Source organism: Fistularia commersonii, chromosome 20, assembly GCF_037954325.1.
Source record: "Fistularia commersonii isolate RoL2024-O1a breed Wild chromosome 20, RoL_Fcom_v1.0, whole genome shotgun sequence".
In the NCBI taxonomy this organism is placed as follows: domain Eukaryota; kingdom Metazoa; phylum Chordata; class Actinopteri; order Syngnathiformes; family Fistulariidae; genus Fistularia; species Fistularia commersonii.
Window position 1 is genome coordinate 2,745,737 of NC_141303.1, and position 13,027 is coordinate 2,758,763.

General features: G+C 46.3%; 1 protein-coding gene across 4 annotated transcripts in view; it reads left to right on the forward strand.

Moving 5' to 3' along the window:
* Positions 1 to 13,027, forward strand: part of evlb (Enah/Vasp-like b) — a 50,586-nt gene that overhangs the window by 11,847 nt on the left and 25,712 nt on the right. For 2 of the 4 annotated variants that reach the window (XM_086166669.1, XM_086166670.1), the window contains exon 1: positions 9,210 to 9,399. The exons of 1 other annotated variant lie outside the window; for it this stretch is intronic. In XM_086166669.1, coding sequence (XP_086022795.1) covers positions 9,248 to 9,399 — 152 coding nt within the window. In that variant the 5' untranslated portion in view covers positions 9,210 to 9,247. Of the gene's footprint in view, positions 1 to 718; positions 1,459 to 9,209; positions 9,400 to 13,027 lie in introns of those variants that run through there. One more of the 4 variants, XM_086166671.1, reaches the window with a different exon arrangement.

Sequence of the window (13,027 nt, forward strand, 5' to 3'; positions counted from 1 at the left end):
TATGATATCTGATGGCTACATGAAAATGTGCCTTGTTTGAGTGGTTGCAGGCGCGGCCGTGGCTCGATGCCCTGCTCCATCAGGCGTCAGGGTGAACCTGTGCCCGTGGCGCCTCCACCCACAGAAAACCCCTCAACTGGGGTTTTCGTGTTTGCGTCCAGGCTTCCAGCTTTACCAGTTGAAAAACTGCATGACTTCAACACTTGATGTGCTTACACTGATTGTGTTCATAGCCAGTTGTATTTCCTCCACCTGTGTCCTACTCTTCTAATGAACATCTGCTATGAGCGTGTGTGTGTGTGTGTGTGTGTGCGTGTGTGTGTGTGTGTGTGTGTGTGTGTGCGCGCGTGCGCGCACGCGTACATCCCCAAATCCATGCCACCGCAAATTATACGAGAAAGACAGGAGCCATCAGATGAATTAAAATCTGTTGCTCCGCCCCTCTCCTCTCTTTCTCCGGCGGTGGGTTTACGCATCCCCGCCTCAGCCAATCCAGCAGATGGGAGAGAGGGAGGGTTTTTAGAGAGGGGGTGAGAGGAGGAGGGGGAGGAGGGGCAGGACCAGCAGCCTTCAGGGCTGGCAGCCCATCGCTCTTATCACAGCTGGGAGGGAAGAATGGAAGGGAGGGAGAGCGGGAGGAGGGGGGATGGCGAGGGAGTAGGTAATCCAATGAGACACTGAGAGGAGAGCCAGTGCAAGGGCAACGCCTCACAGCATCGGGATTCTCTCTCTCTATCTTTATCTCTCTCTTTCTCCCCCGCGCCTTTCTCTGAAGCGTAAAAAAAAACAAAGGGCTCTCATTTAGTATCCTCTGCAAGTGGCTGAGGTCTGCTCCCCTCACATTCCTCATTTTATCACCATCCCAATTTTTAGCATTTGTACTTTTTTTTTTTTTGGTTCTCCTGTAAATCCTGGCTTAAAACCTGCATAGGGATGAATTGATGACTGAGAACCTGGATTTTTTTTTTTCCTCTTTGGCTTCCCTTCGGAGGCAGAGCTTTCCCCAGGAGTCATCTTTGTTTGCCGCTCGCAGCTGCTGAGTGTTCGGTGACTGCTAGTAGGGAAATAGGTTAGTGTGCCTGTTCGGTGCTGGGCAGCGGAGGTGATTTAATGTTCTGTGCACGGAGGAGGAGAGGAGGGGGATGCCTTCCCGGCGGTAGCTCTCTGTAGCCCTGCGACCATTTGGGGAGAAGGTAACGAGGATGCCACCGTTGAACTCCGACCTCTAGCCGAAAAAGTGTCAGCGACCAAATCCGGGGAACGGCGGGGCTCGGAGCTGAAGAGAAGAAAAGCAACAACCGGTGGTGTTTTTCGGTCTCCGTGGTCGTGGAAGTGGGGTTGACCCGCGCTTCGTGAAGCCACCATGGACATTAACCTTCAGTCACACCGATTCTACTTCCCCCAGATCTACTGTGCCGACCCGGGGGCTCAGCCGCAGCTCACTGAGTTCAAAGTCAGGTAGGAGAACAGATGGGTAATGTGCTTATGACCGTTCCATCTTTATTCCTTCATACTGTTGCTCACATGTGATTTCTCCACTAGCTTTTACCGCCGTCAGATATCGAGGCGTAACAAAAATGTCGATCATGATGTTCCTGCATAGGGAGCATCTGTGTGTGCGATAAAAGGCACCGTTAGAGGCCGGTCACCCTTGCAGGGGGATGGGTTTGCATGTTAGTGTTCGGCCCCTGGGAGGAGCAGAGGGCATTGATGGCTCATGAAAGAGCTCGCCAAGTTGGTACAGAGGGGGTGACAGTGCCGCGGTTGTATTATTTTCACCACTCGGGGCCGCGGCAGCCCTTGTTCGCTTCCTCTGTGGCCCTTTTGTTCTTTGGCGTTTGCACTTCCCCGCCGCTCTTCCTCTCCGGCCGAGCGCTGAAAGTGCTCAAGGTGCCTTGTTGCATCCACAGCTGACGCCTGGCGTCACCGCCGCTCCAAGACGCATGCTCAGATATGCAACAGCTTCCCAGCCCTTTGTCTCCTCGAGATGTAATTATGCCGGATGTAGATGTTGGATTCAGCCAAGCAAGAACTCAGACCTGACGCCGGATGACACGGAGCAAGAAAATGTTTGCGTTTGCACTCCGTTGAACCGCACGCTCGCCATTGCCTCGCCGTTCTTTTGGCCTCACGGCCCTCTTTCCATCACCGCCCGTGCATTTTTCATTTGAGATTTTCCTTGTAATCTGGACTGCGATATGTTTCACAATTCCCCTTTAACAGCTCTGATTAGTGCAGCTTTAAAGGACTCAGCCAGAGTTTTGCCCCGCTAAGCAGCTTTTAGCTTGGCCAGGTCTCTAGGCTGGAACAGGTTTATGGGGCTACGATGTGTCAGCATCACGGCCTGGCCCTCTCCCTGGTGACTCCAAATGGGTCTAAAGTCATGCCCTCAAACAAAAGAGACCAGCATATCATGCATTTAGAAAAGGACGCCAGAACAGCATTAGACCACTTCTCACATTTACCTGTAACGGTAGCGGATAACCCCCCGGTTATTCTAACAATTGGAATAAAAGAAAAGAAAAACATAGCGATTGCATCCAGGGCCTTCTTTACCTCGGTGACCGCTGGAACGTTTGAATCAGCAAAGATTGGAAAATGTCAGCAAATATCAGCGTTTGATGTGTTTGCAGAACAACAGCCACACATTTCCGGCAATGCCCCATGCCTTTGCACGCTTTCCCACACTGGGGAATGACATACACACACACAGAAATGCACACCCTCTGCCTGCTCCTGCAGAAATGTAGGTGGTTTTGAGTAATAACTTACAAATCAGATTTGCTTTTCTAAGCAGGCGATGAATGCCTGCTTTGAAAAGCTGAGAGATTTTCCTGCGCGTAATCATATTAATCACTCGTCATATTTTTTTGCCCCGGTGTCGAAATGAGTTCACCCCAATCAGCCACGGCGGCATCAACGCGGAAACGATTGTAAGGTGAGCCGGTTGAGGCTGGAACCGAAGGGGAAGATGACAGATTCGTGGAACAACGTGAAAGGGATGTAAGGTGGTAGCAGGGGAGAGAGGGGGGATGGTGAGAAAAGCAAAGCTAAGCAAACGAGAACAGTATATTGCAAGTGTGAGGGATGGAAACAGGCGTGGGGATTGGAGGAACCAATTTGATTGTCCAGGAAAATACATTTCATTTTACATTTTTGGGTTTGGTGCTTGGAAGCACTGGGGCGCAGGGCTCTATGGACAAGCCCGCGCGCCATGTTGACTGTGGTAGACACAACCGCTATATAGCCAGATAACCATGACAACCAGCGCAGGCCGATCTATGAACACACAGACACAAACACGCAGACGCAGAAACTCACACAGAGACCTTCTGTTGCAAGGCTTCTTCAAGCGGGGAGAGGCCCAACCCCCTTGCAATGTTGCATTCGTGCAAAACATTTCCTGACCATGGGTGGAAATGACTTTTTGTCTCCGAAAAACTCCTTGTCCATTGGTGAAGATAAATATATTATCACTTTGTGGGGGCTTCTTTTAAGTCGGTGAAATTCCATTTGTAAATACTGTGTCCAACAGGTTACTGCAACAGATATTGTAAATGCGTTCAAAATAATACATGAATTGCAACTGTTTATTGAGTTTGAGCTGCAAGAAAAAATTCATAAAGTCACACTAATTTAATTTACTTTTAGTTACCTGGTTTTATTTAGGAGAGGGAACATCAGCAAATGACTTCTGTTCTCACACGACTAGCATAGTATGCTAATTGTTCCGGTAGCCTCAATTAGCAGGTGTTCAAACGAGCTAACCGAGTGCGCTAGTAACTAGCAACTCTTCCCTCCAGGTCCATGAAAACATGTCTTTGTCTTTAAATATATCAATCACGGTCTTCTCCCCACATGTTAACTTTATATTTGATGTTAATGTTGGACTTAAACGTCACAGTAACAAATAGCAACTGGAAGTGAATGGACCCGAAGTTCGTCCACGTTCAGAATCCCGCTGTTCAGGTCCGCTGAACTCTGTGTGCTTGATCTGGAAAGTGATCGGACGAGTCATAATGTGTTTTCTATCATCAATTATTTTATTAAATGTGGTGGTTTTGGTTGGTTTCCTGGTGGAAAGGTGGAATTCACCACATTAGCGAGAAAGTTTTATCGCCAGTTGATTCTTCTAATGGTGTATGGTAACATGGTGGCAACTAATTTACCTTTCCATAGAGATTTTCATTGTGTTAAGAGATACTAGCCCATTGCTGAACAAGACATGGTATGAAATGAACACACTTCTCACCCATCTGTGATCAATTAACATGATCTAGAGATGGGCCCCTGCAACAAAGCAGCCTCTGCTATTTACATCAGTAAACACATTGCAAAAGTGACAATATTCATTCATAAATCCCTGATAGTTGTTGAATTAGAGAGTCGGCAGCAGACGTAGGCCCCACACTGACTTACAAACAATGAAGAAAAAAGGGTGACTGGAGGACAGTTGCTTGCATTTCCCTTGAATTACCTTGAAAGACTTAAACCCAAGAGCCTCTGTTATGTTATACAAGTTATTGCCTGAAGATTAAGTCTTGTGATGATGGAGGGGCTTTCTGTTTTCCAGGATTCCCCGAGGAAAACCATAATGTGTCTTATTCTCTCAGTGCACTGATGGATTAGAGATGCAGTCCTCCACACATGCATGTCAAACATATAAAAAGCACTGCTGGAAATTTGTGAGATATTCTGGGTCATTGAATCCGCTGAGTGATGATATGTGGCACAAACAGAGACGGGGATTGTGTGTGTGCGTTGCAAAACGGACTACGGATGCCCGCGAGTGTGTTAAACGCACTGTAATTTCCCAAGTAGTCTTCAATGGAGATCACTTAACCTTAATGCCCTTCAGCGAATGCTCAACTGTAAAATGGATCACATGTAAAGGCGTCTGAGTTTGCGTCTGTTCATATGTCTTCATGAGCGCGTCTCCACGGTGCGTCAGAGCGCTTAAATGGCATCGTGGGGAACGGAGTACCGCCTCGGGGCAACTCTTCAGCTCAGCTCTCTCTCTCTCTATTCACTCTGTTTCCAGTTTCCTTTTTTTTTTTTTTTTCCAGACACATGGACGTATTTCTTTTAGACAATCTCCTCTCACCTACGGTGAGAGCTGAGCTGGGAAAATTTCTCCTCCCGCAGCCAAATGGAGAGACATGCATTTTTTAAAAGCCAACACTGCTCTTCACTTCACTCGCTATCCGTTGAATCTTTTTGGACACGTGCGCAAACTCACCGGGTTGAAATCGCTATGAGAAAACAAGGTGATTTTAGGGGATCGAATAAGCATGTTATTTTTGTTCGGACTTGAAACGCTAATTATGTCTGCACCTGATGATTAGTTTCATGACAGATTAATTGCCTCGTAGTCCATGTTTTTTCCCGTTTCTTTTCCATTTTCTCTCAAATATTCCCATACTTCGGGTCCAACTTTTCTGGCGGGCATGGGAACGAGCAGCAGCGGCTATTTTTTCTCCTTTTTGTCTGTTGGATTTCTTCAAAAACGGCCGTAGTGGGCGATAATCCGTGTAAACCTTTGAAACTGGATCGTGATTAATCGATAATCAATTCATCATTTTCGACGCCATTAAACCGACATGCGGTTGCAACCCTACACGCTTTGCTTGCGTACATGGAAACAAATGCCAGAACGGACTCAGTATTTCAGCATGTCCGGATCGTCGCCAAAATGTAATGTGTTCGTCGTTCAAATGTGCAACGCAAGCAAACGTCCGTGCAAACATAAAGGTTCATTCAGATTCATCACTCCTGCTCTTCGCACCTGTGAGGAGGCTCATTTATTTGCCAATGCTTTAAGGAATTGCTCGCCTCGACTTTGAGAACATCCGTTCTCTTTTATTTTCATGTGCTTTCCATCCGGTTGGCCGTTAACACGGAAGAAATTTGAATTTGTCGTGAAATGGAAAAAAAAGGTATTCTCCTGTTCTAGTGCTTTCTGTCCGTATAGCTTGCTCTCATGTGAATTTACGATTTCACAGAGAAGTGAGCCCTCTCAGCGCTCAACAGAATTTCCCTTACAGCGCTCAAAGCATCAAATATATTAAATTGGGAAAACCCTCTAATGATGTCTCCCTCCAGAAAGGATTTTCTAGTCATTAAGAAACCGTAGCACCCGTAGAACTTGCTGCGATCGGTTTCAAGATGAAATAGATTTTTCTGTCAAGCCACAGCCTCCCTGCCAGTGAGACACTTCGGGCTGAGCTTTGGTCAAAGGAGGCAGCTACTCAGATCCCCACGCTCCCGGGACGCAGGGACACTCGTGGTCCCGGGAGTCTCGAAAAGCAGAACGGGGGCCGGAACGTCCGGTTACCGAGCTCCTCTTCCGCAGAGCCATCTTCCAATCTTCATTTGGGAATGTGGACGCCCTCACTTTGTTTAAGAAAAGACTTAAAGAAAGCTTTTAGGTAGCACTAGGCTAGTCTCTAGCTATGCTACGGTAGGATTACTCTGCTGAGGGATATCCCATGATGCATTTCTCTCATCCCTCCCACTCATATCGTGCCCAGCAACTTCACCCGAGTCCCCGGGCATCTGCCATTATCCTTAAAATAAATGTTAAAGTTATTGCATCATGTAAGCGAGAACCACGTAGCTGTTAGCGCTAGTGTTATTATAAGTATAAGATCATTTGTGACTATCCTTCCCACCCTTCATACTCTTTTTCTCCTCCAACCGGTCGAGGCAGAAGGCCGCTGGCATTAAGCTTGGATCTGTTAAAGGTTTCCGCTCCGTAAAAGGCAGTTGTCAGCGCTCTGACTGGAAGAATATCTCCACGTTCGAGCGGGGTGATTGGAGTTTGCGTGTTCTCCCCATGTCTGTCGCGGGTTTCTCCAAAAACCTCAGGATCACCAGTCCAGTCCTTGAAACTGTGTGCACGAGAAGCAACGTAGCTTTTAAGATGCAGCGCCTTTTCTACAAGTACGTTGCTGAAAAAGGACCGGGTTCAGGAGGAAAACTCTGCAAGGAAAAACAGAGAATCTCTCCGTCTCAAAAAGATGAAAACGTTCCTCGGTTATGCACGAGTTGGAAACACGCAGACGTTTGCAGGGGGCAACCGTCTTCCTGTCGCGCCGTTACAGTCACTCAAATATATATGACGCTTTTTCACAGTCCATCTACCAAAGTTCAGTCACTTGCTTGCAATTTTAAATTTGAACTGCCTTCATTGCCTGATAAGTGGAAGCACATTGTGTTGCTCTTTTTCTATCTCCGTGCAATTTTCCATCAACAATGAAGTGTAACAACAGCGCAACTCTCCCCTCCAGGTAGGGAGGCTTTTGTCGATTTGCTTCCATGTTATTTTTGCCGGTTTTCACTCTCTCCTCCGGTCCTCATGGGGTCCGACAGGCCTCTGCCCGGCGGTTTGATTTTCTTGGCCCGTGCCGCTGACTCCAACCCTCACGCTCGCGGAAGTCAAAGTTTGATCCCGCTAATATGTTTACAATGGCGGCTTCCATTTCAGAGGCGGAGGAGGACCGCCCCGGGCTTCGGCGCGCATATTAGACATTCCGCAAACGTTCATTAATCCGAGATCAAAAAATCCCCGCGCTAGACTGGAATGTCGGGCTCCTCGCTGGACATGAAGCCACTAATGGCAGACATAAAAGAAGTGTTTTAAGGTGATCTACGGTCAGCAGCGAAACTGAAATCTCTCCTTCGCGCACCTTGTCAAATTACAGCCGAGCGTTAGCGACCACAGCAGATTAACTTGTTTGTTTATGGCCGCAGACGTATTGACCGTGTGTCGTCTCCACGGATGCTTATGTTATGTCAGAGGATTTGGCCGTCTCCGCCGAAACATAAAGAACCGCACAAAGTCTAAATCCTCTGCTGTTGAGTCTCGGTTATTTTCCACTCTCCCTTCAGCCTCTTCCCCCGGCGGGGTTAGACGCAGTCCTGCCTTGAATTTTCTCTTCATAATGCAACAGCAGGAGGCAACGGCGGAAGAGAAAATGACGAGAACATTTGGGGAGAAGCTCTTCCAGGGGAAGTCTTCCCAGGTATCTCTGTTCAAGCGTGAGCACCGGACATTTTTCGGACATTTCAACCAACTTTTATTGGTTTTTAGATCGTTGAAAATATGTCTCGATAGTCCGATTTCGAAACGTCAAGAAACAATCAGCTCTACATTCATGTTCTGGTAATGTTATGAATCAAGCTTGATAGCGAACGTTAGCCAGCGGCTGATCTGGCGTCAGTCTTTGACTCGGCCTCGACTCCCGCCGCCGCCGCGTCTCTCAAAGACGTTTCCGCGAAGGGTCGAGGAAACTCTCAAATGCTTTATTCAATCAAGTGGAGCCGCAGAACTGCCGACCCTGTCCTGCACTCACAGGCTTTCAGCTGGATGTCAACAATAAATTCAGACCAGTTTTACAGCGCTGGGACATTGGCGAAACCTTTTTGGCTCTCCCAGCTGACCTTTCACATTCTGTTGGAGACTATTAACGAAAAAGGCAGCAAATTCCCCAAAGCGAGGAAAGGAACATTTGTTACAGCAAAAAGTTAAATGTTTTATCGTCCGTAGCAGCAGCCCTCAGAGCCCGTGCGATATTTCATATTACACACATTAATTCGCGTTAATACGCGACCGCATCTTTACGCGATTATTCTGGGATGAGACGGGATGTGTAGCCCCACTGCGAAGACAGCGGGGTCGGTAATTAAAGAGCAGACCGTCTGAAAGCTCGTGTTTCTGTTTTTTATTTATATCTCGTTGCTCATTCATGTTTTTTTCTTTCTTCATAGCCATATTTTCTAGGCCAAGTGAATATTCCACGCCAGTTGTCATGCCAACAGATTAGCCTGCTCTTGCGTGATCTCAGCAGTCATCAGAGTCTAGGAGTGTCTCTGTGTGTGTGTGTGTGTGTGTGTGTGTGTGTGTCCATGTTCTCTGCGGGGGCATGCAGGCTCCCGGAGCACACAGATTTCCTGTTAGATTAAGAAACTCCTTCAAATTTGGTGTTCTGAGTCTAGTTTTTAAGGACGTACCATGACTTGACAAGCACCACTGCTGTCTTTGACTCCAAGCAACCGTTCCTAATAGAAGGAAACAACATGAGATCATCTCATTTGCATGTACGCAGAATATACTATTTCTGTTTTCCTCGCTGTCTCCCGACTCGCATGTCTAAAAATATCCAAAAACTTGTTCTTCTAAGCCTGCTCTCCTGATTCAACATGTCAGAGTGTAGTACCTCATTCTGAGTGTAAACTCTAGATCCGAATGATTTTTAGTGATCTAGCGAAGAAGCGCATGGCGTCTCTCCGTGGCGCGGATTCGTCGATTATTCGCCCCCTCTTCCGGTGTTCGTCGGACAACCGAGAAATCGCGATTCCCGACCGTCGGGCGTCGCCTCAGCTGAGCGCAGTGAAGGGGTTTGTATTGGAAAGTCTCCTTAAATGTCTTGTAAAAACAGAAAAAAACAAAATCGGGTAGGGAGGTTTAAAAGCATTTTTAAATCATTGGCAGATGTTTCTCTGGCAGCAGCTACTGGCTACCAGCCGAATTGTTATTTTAAACCCGGGTGTCGTTGTTTACCGAGAAATGCATGAGCGCCGTGTCGTCCCCGGTGGAATTAAAACAAACCCAAGGGGTTTTTAAATCAGGCCTTGTGTCTATGTAAGAGTCCAGTGACGCTGTTTGGTTTAGAGACCGCGGCATTTGGGAAAAGACAGGAAGCAGAGCTGGAGGTGGCAGAGATGGTTCTCTTCGGGAGTGTTGATGGTCGTCAGACGGACGGCAAGACCAAAGAAGAGATTTATGGATGGAGTGAAAGAGGACTTGAAGTTAGATGGAGGCAGATGATTGGCTGCCCAACGGAAACCAAGACGTTGGTCTTTTTGTACCTGCTTTTGTTTTTCCGCCATTTTCATGGTTTGTGAGAAGCGAGAGAATGTCTCGTCATTAGCAGACAAACAACTCGACCGAACATCGGCTCTCGGGTGTTTTTGCGAAGCCGCTGCCCGCGGAATAAGTACTCATAAAAAATACATCTGCTCCCGTCGCTGATCCGTCCGGTTCATGTTGGAGGTTGAATTGTTTTTCCACTTTCATGGGATGAAAATCCCGTGGAAAGTAAGTCATCCTCCAGGCACAGTGAACGTCCGCTGAAAATTGTTCAGTGAAGTGGTTGAGTTCCTGAAATATTTGCCTCCCCCAAGAGTCCCACCTCGCACCGACGGTAGCCGAAACACAAACAAACGCGATTTAAACAGGCCTACGCATCCGAACCGACAAGTATTCCACCGAAACGATTTTCTCCGAAGATAGTTTTTGAAAGGAAACCGTAACCGGTATCGGACGCATCACGATTCGGCAGATTCGTTTGCACATGACTTTGCAAGGAGGAGGATATAAATCCCAAATCCGTCGAGACTGAACTATTTGAAGCGGTGTCGTATCTGACAACTTATCCTGAGTCATAACTTTCCCATGAACCGCCAGGCTTATGGCCGTGGCGCGAGAAGGCGGCATGTATATTCATTCCAGGCCGTTTATTTTTAGACGTTTCCTTTGCACATTTGGCAACTAGGTTTGTTTTACGACTGTTTGTATTAGAGCCGTCAACCTGTTTGAAAAGTTCGCCTTCAGTGAAGGCCCATTTTTCTTTCCTTCTTTCCGCAGTCCTTTTTCTTTCTCCCCCTGCATTCGTATCCTTTTTTTCTTTTTTCCACCCGTACCCTCTTTTCCGCCAAAACCTCAAAAACGCAAGTGAGCCGCTTATGTAACTGTCCTGCACGACAGTTTACTTTCTCCTGGACCACATTTTAACACACGTACACAAAATACATGCGTCTTTGTATAAACGCCCTGTACGTTTTATTTAAAGGACAAATGAACCCAAACGTCCTCCTTGGTTTTCTCTTCGTGTGAACGTGAGACTTAAATGGAAAACACAGTGGATAAAATTCATATCGGAATTCGGTTTTGACATTCAATCTTAACAAGTTTTTGTTGTATTGAGTTTTCTGGCATTGTTTGTTCAGGAATCATCAGAGATTGAAAACCATGAGAAAAAGTTAAAGCAATTTTAAAATTATTTGGCGATTAAATAGTAGAGCAGCCCGAAGGCTGTCGGCCTGTTTTTGGAAATCAAATAATGCTGACTATCTTAGTCATACTCTCTTGTCAATTCATGTTTCAGTGCCTCGTGAACTTTGCGAAATAAAAGATTTAGTGATGTCCTCATCACATCCAGGCTAATACCCTGTGACATTTTAATATTTTAAAACATTTCGCCATCTGAGTTTTACCGTGAAAGTTTTCCCCAGCCTGACACTGCTTTAGGGTGACCGTTATTTTCCGACTTTTGAGCGCACCTGAATATAAGCTGCACCGGCTAAAAATAAAGAAATATATGTGTACATATACAGGCTACAGTTGTCTAAGCCGCTGGTTGTCACATGAGATATTTACACAGAAAGATGGGATACATTTTTTTTTTACTTTTAATTAAAATACGTACCGGTAACATCCACAAATACGTAGTGGGGATGCTTTTTTCCCGAACAGCGCGTGTAACACTGATGAAAAAGATGAATAATTAATAACACAAGGAAAAGTCCATCTATCCATCCATCCATTTTCTATCCCTGCTTTGTCCTACTCCAGATGATCTCTATCTTCGTCTTCCTCCTAAAACCGTTAAAACCATCTTCTTCAGTAAAGGAATTGAACTGCCTAAGAATTTCACGGTAATTTTATTACCAGTCCGATGTGACGAGGCTAAATGTTTTGGCGGCATGAAGCTCATTAGCCCCCCCAAAAAATCCATAAATTAGTCACATCATTGTTAAGCCGCAGTGTTCAAAGTGTACTGAAATAGTATCGGCTTATAGTCCGGAAATTAGTCAATCAGAAGATGAGGCTTCAGGTGGAAATTTCTCCTGGTTTGTGGATTTTGTGACTCAGTTAGTGGAAGGTTGGTGATTCAGTTCCCGACTCCTCCTGTCTGCAAGCCGGATTACGCAAGATGCTGAACTTCCAGTTGGTCCTGATGGTCTGGTTCGCGCCCTGCATGGCAGCTCTGCCTCCATCAGTGTGTGTGAACATGTGCGAATGCGTGAATGTGAGATACAGCGTAAAGTGCTCTGGAAAAGCAAGGCGTTGAAAGCGTTATATAAGTGCTGACCATTTACAACCGACCTCCATCCCGTCCCCATCTTCACATCCCGTGTTTGACTTCATCAGGGTCACTATGGTGTCATTTTTGCTAATTGTTCCCTACAATCAGGGACATTAAGGGTTTTCTAATTTGGTGGTCTTTACTGATAATGGGCTTACACCTTAACATTTTGAAAAGACTCGTGGAAAATCATCATCTCACACCAGCTCACATCTAAAGACTAGTGTTCGGAGTTTTAAGTCTCAGCCTAGTCTCGAGTAGCCGGAAAAGATTTTGAAAAGAACTAGATTCTTTCACCAACTTTTTCCACCATACAATATTTTCACCGGCTATTAACAGAGCCTCTGCTATTTCCGTCCATCTAGTATTAACATCTTCTGGCCGCAGCTCCGCCATCCGCTCCTCTTTCTGGACAGTCCGCTAACAAATACCGTCCCCTCCGCCAACACTGTTCTGGCGATTGTTTGTCTACCAGGTTTTCCTTTTATGGTTTTATTGGAGCTCATCTATTGGTTGTTGATTGTGTTACGTCAACGTTTAGACCGAAAGATAATATCGAACGCGAAAGCGGTGACTGTAAGATTGCCAACTTATACTTAACAACCGAGATGACGGGGACTCTTAAGATTTCCTTCCGACTTTCAGCTTTATGTCTTCGGCAGGAAAATTATAAGGTGTAAGCCGAGCATTAAACAGATGCGCTAGTGAGCGTGAAGGTGCTATCGAGTCGGTGAACGCCGGTGTTTGGGTGATAATTGCTTCGTTAACATCGGTAGCAAGGGTCAGAGGCTCGCGGAGCAGGAAGAAACTGTTGTTTCTGGTGTTGTGGATCACCTCATTGGCTGCATCTCTGGCTTTAGTTACGTCACCTTACAATG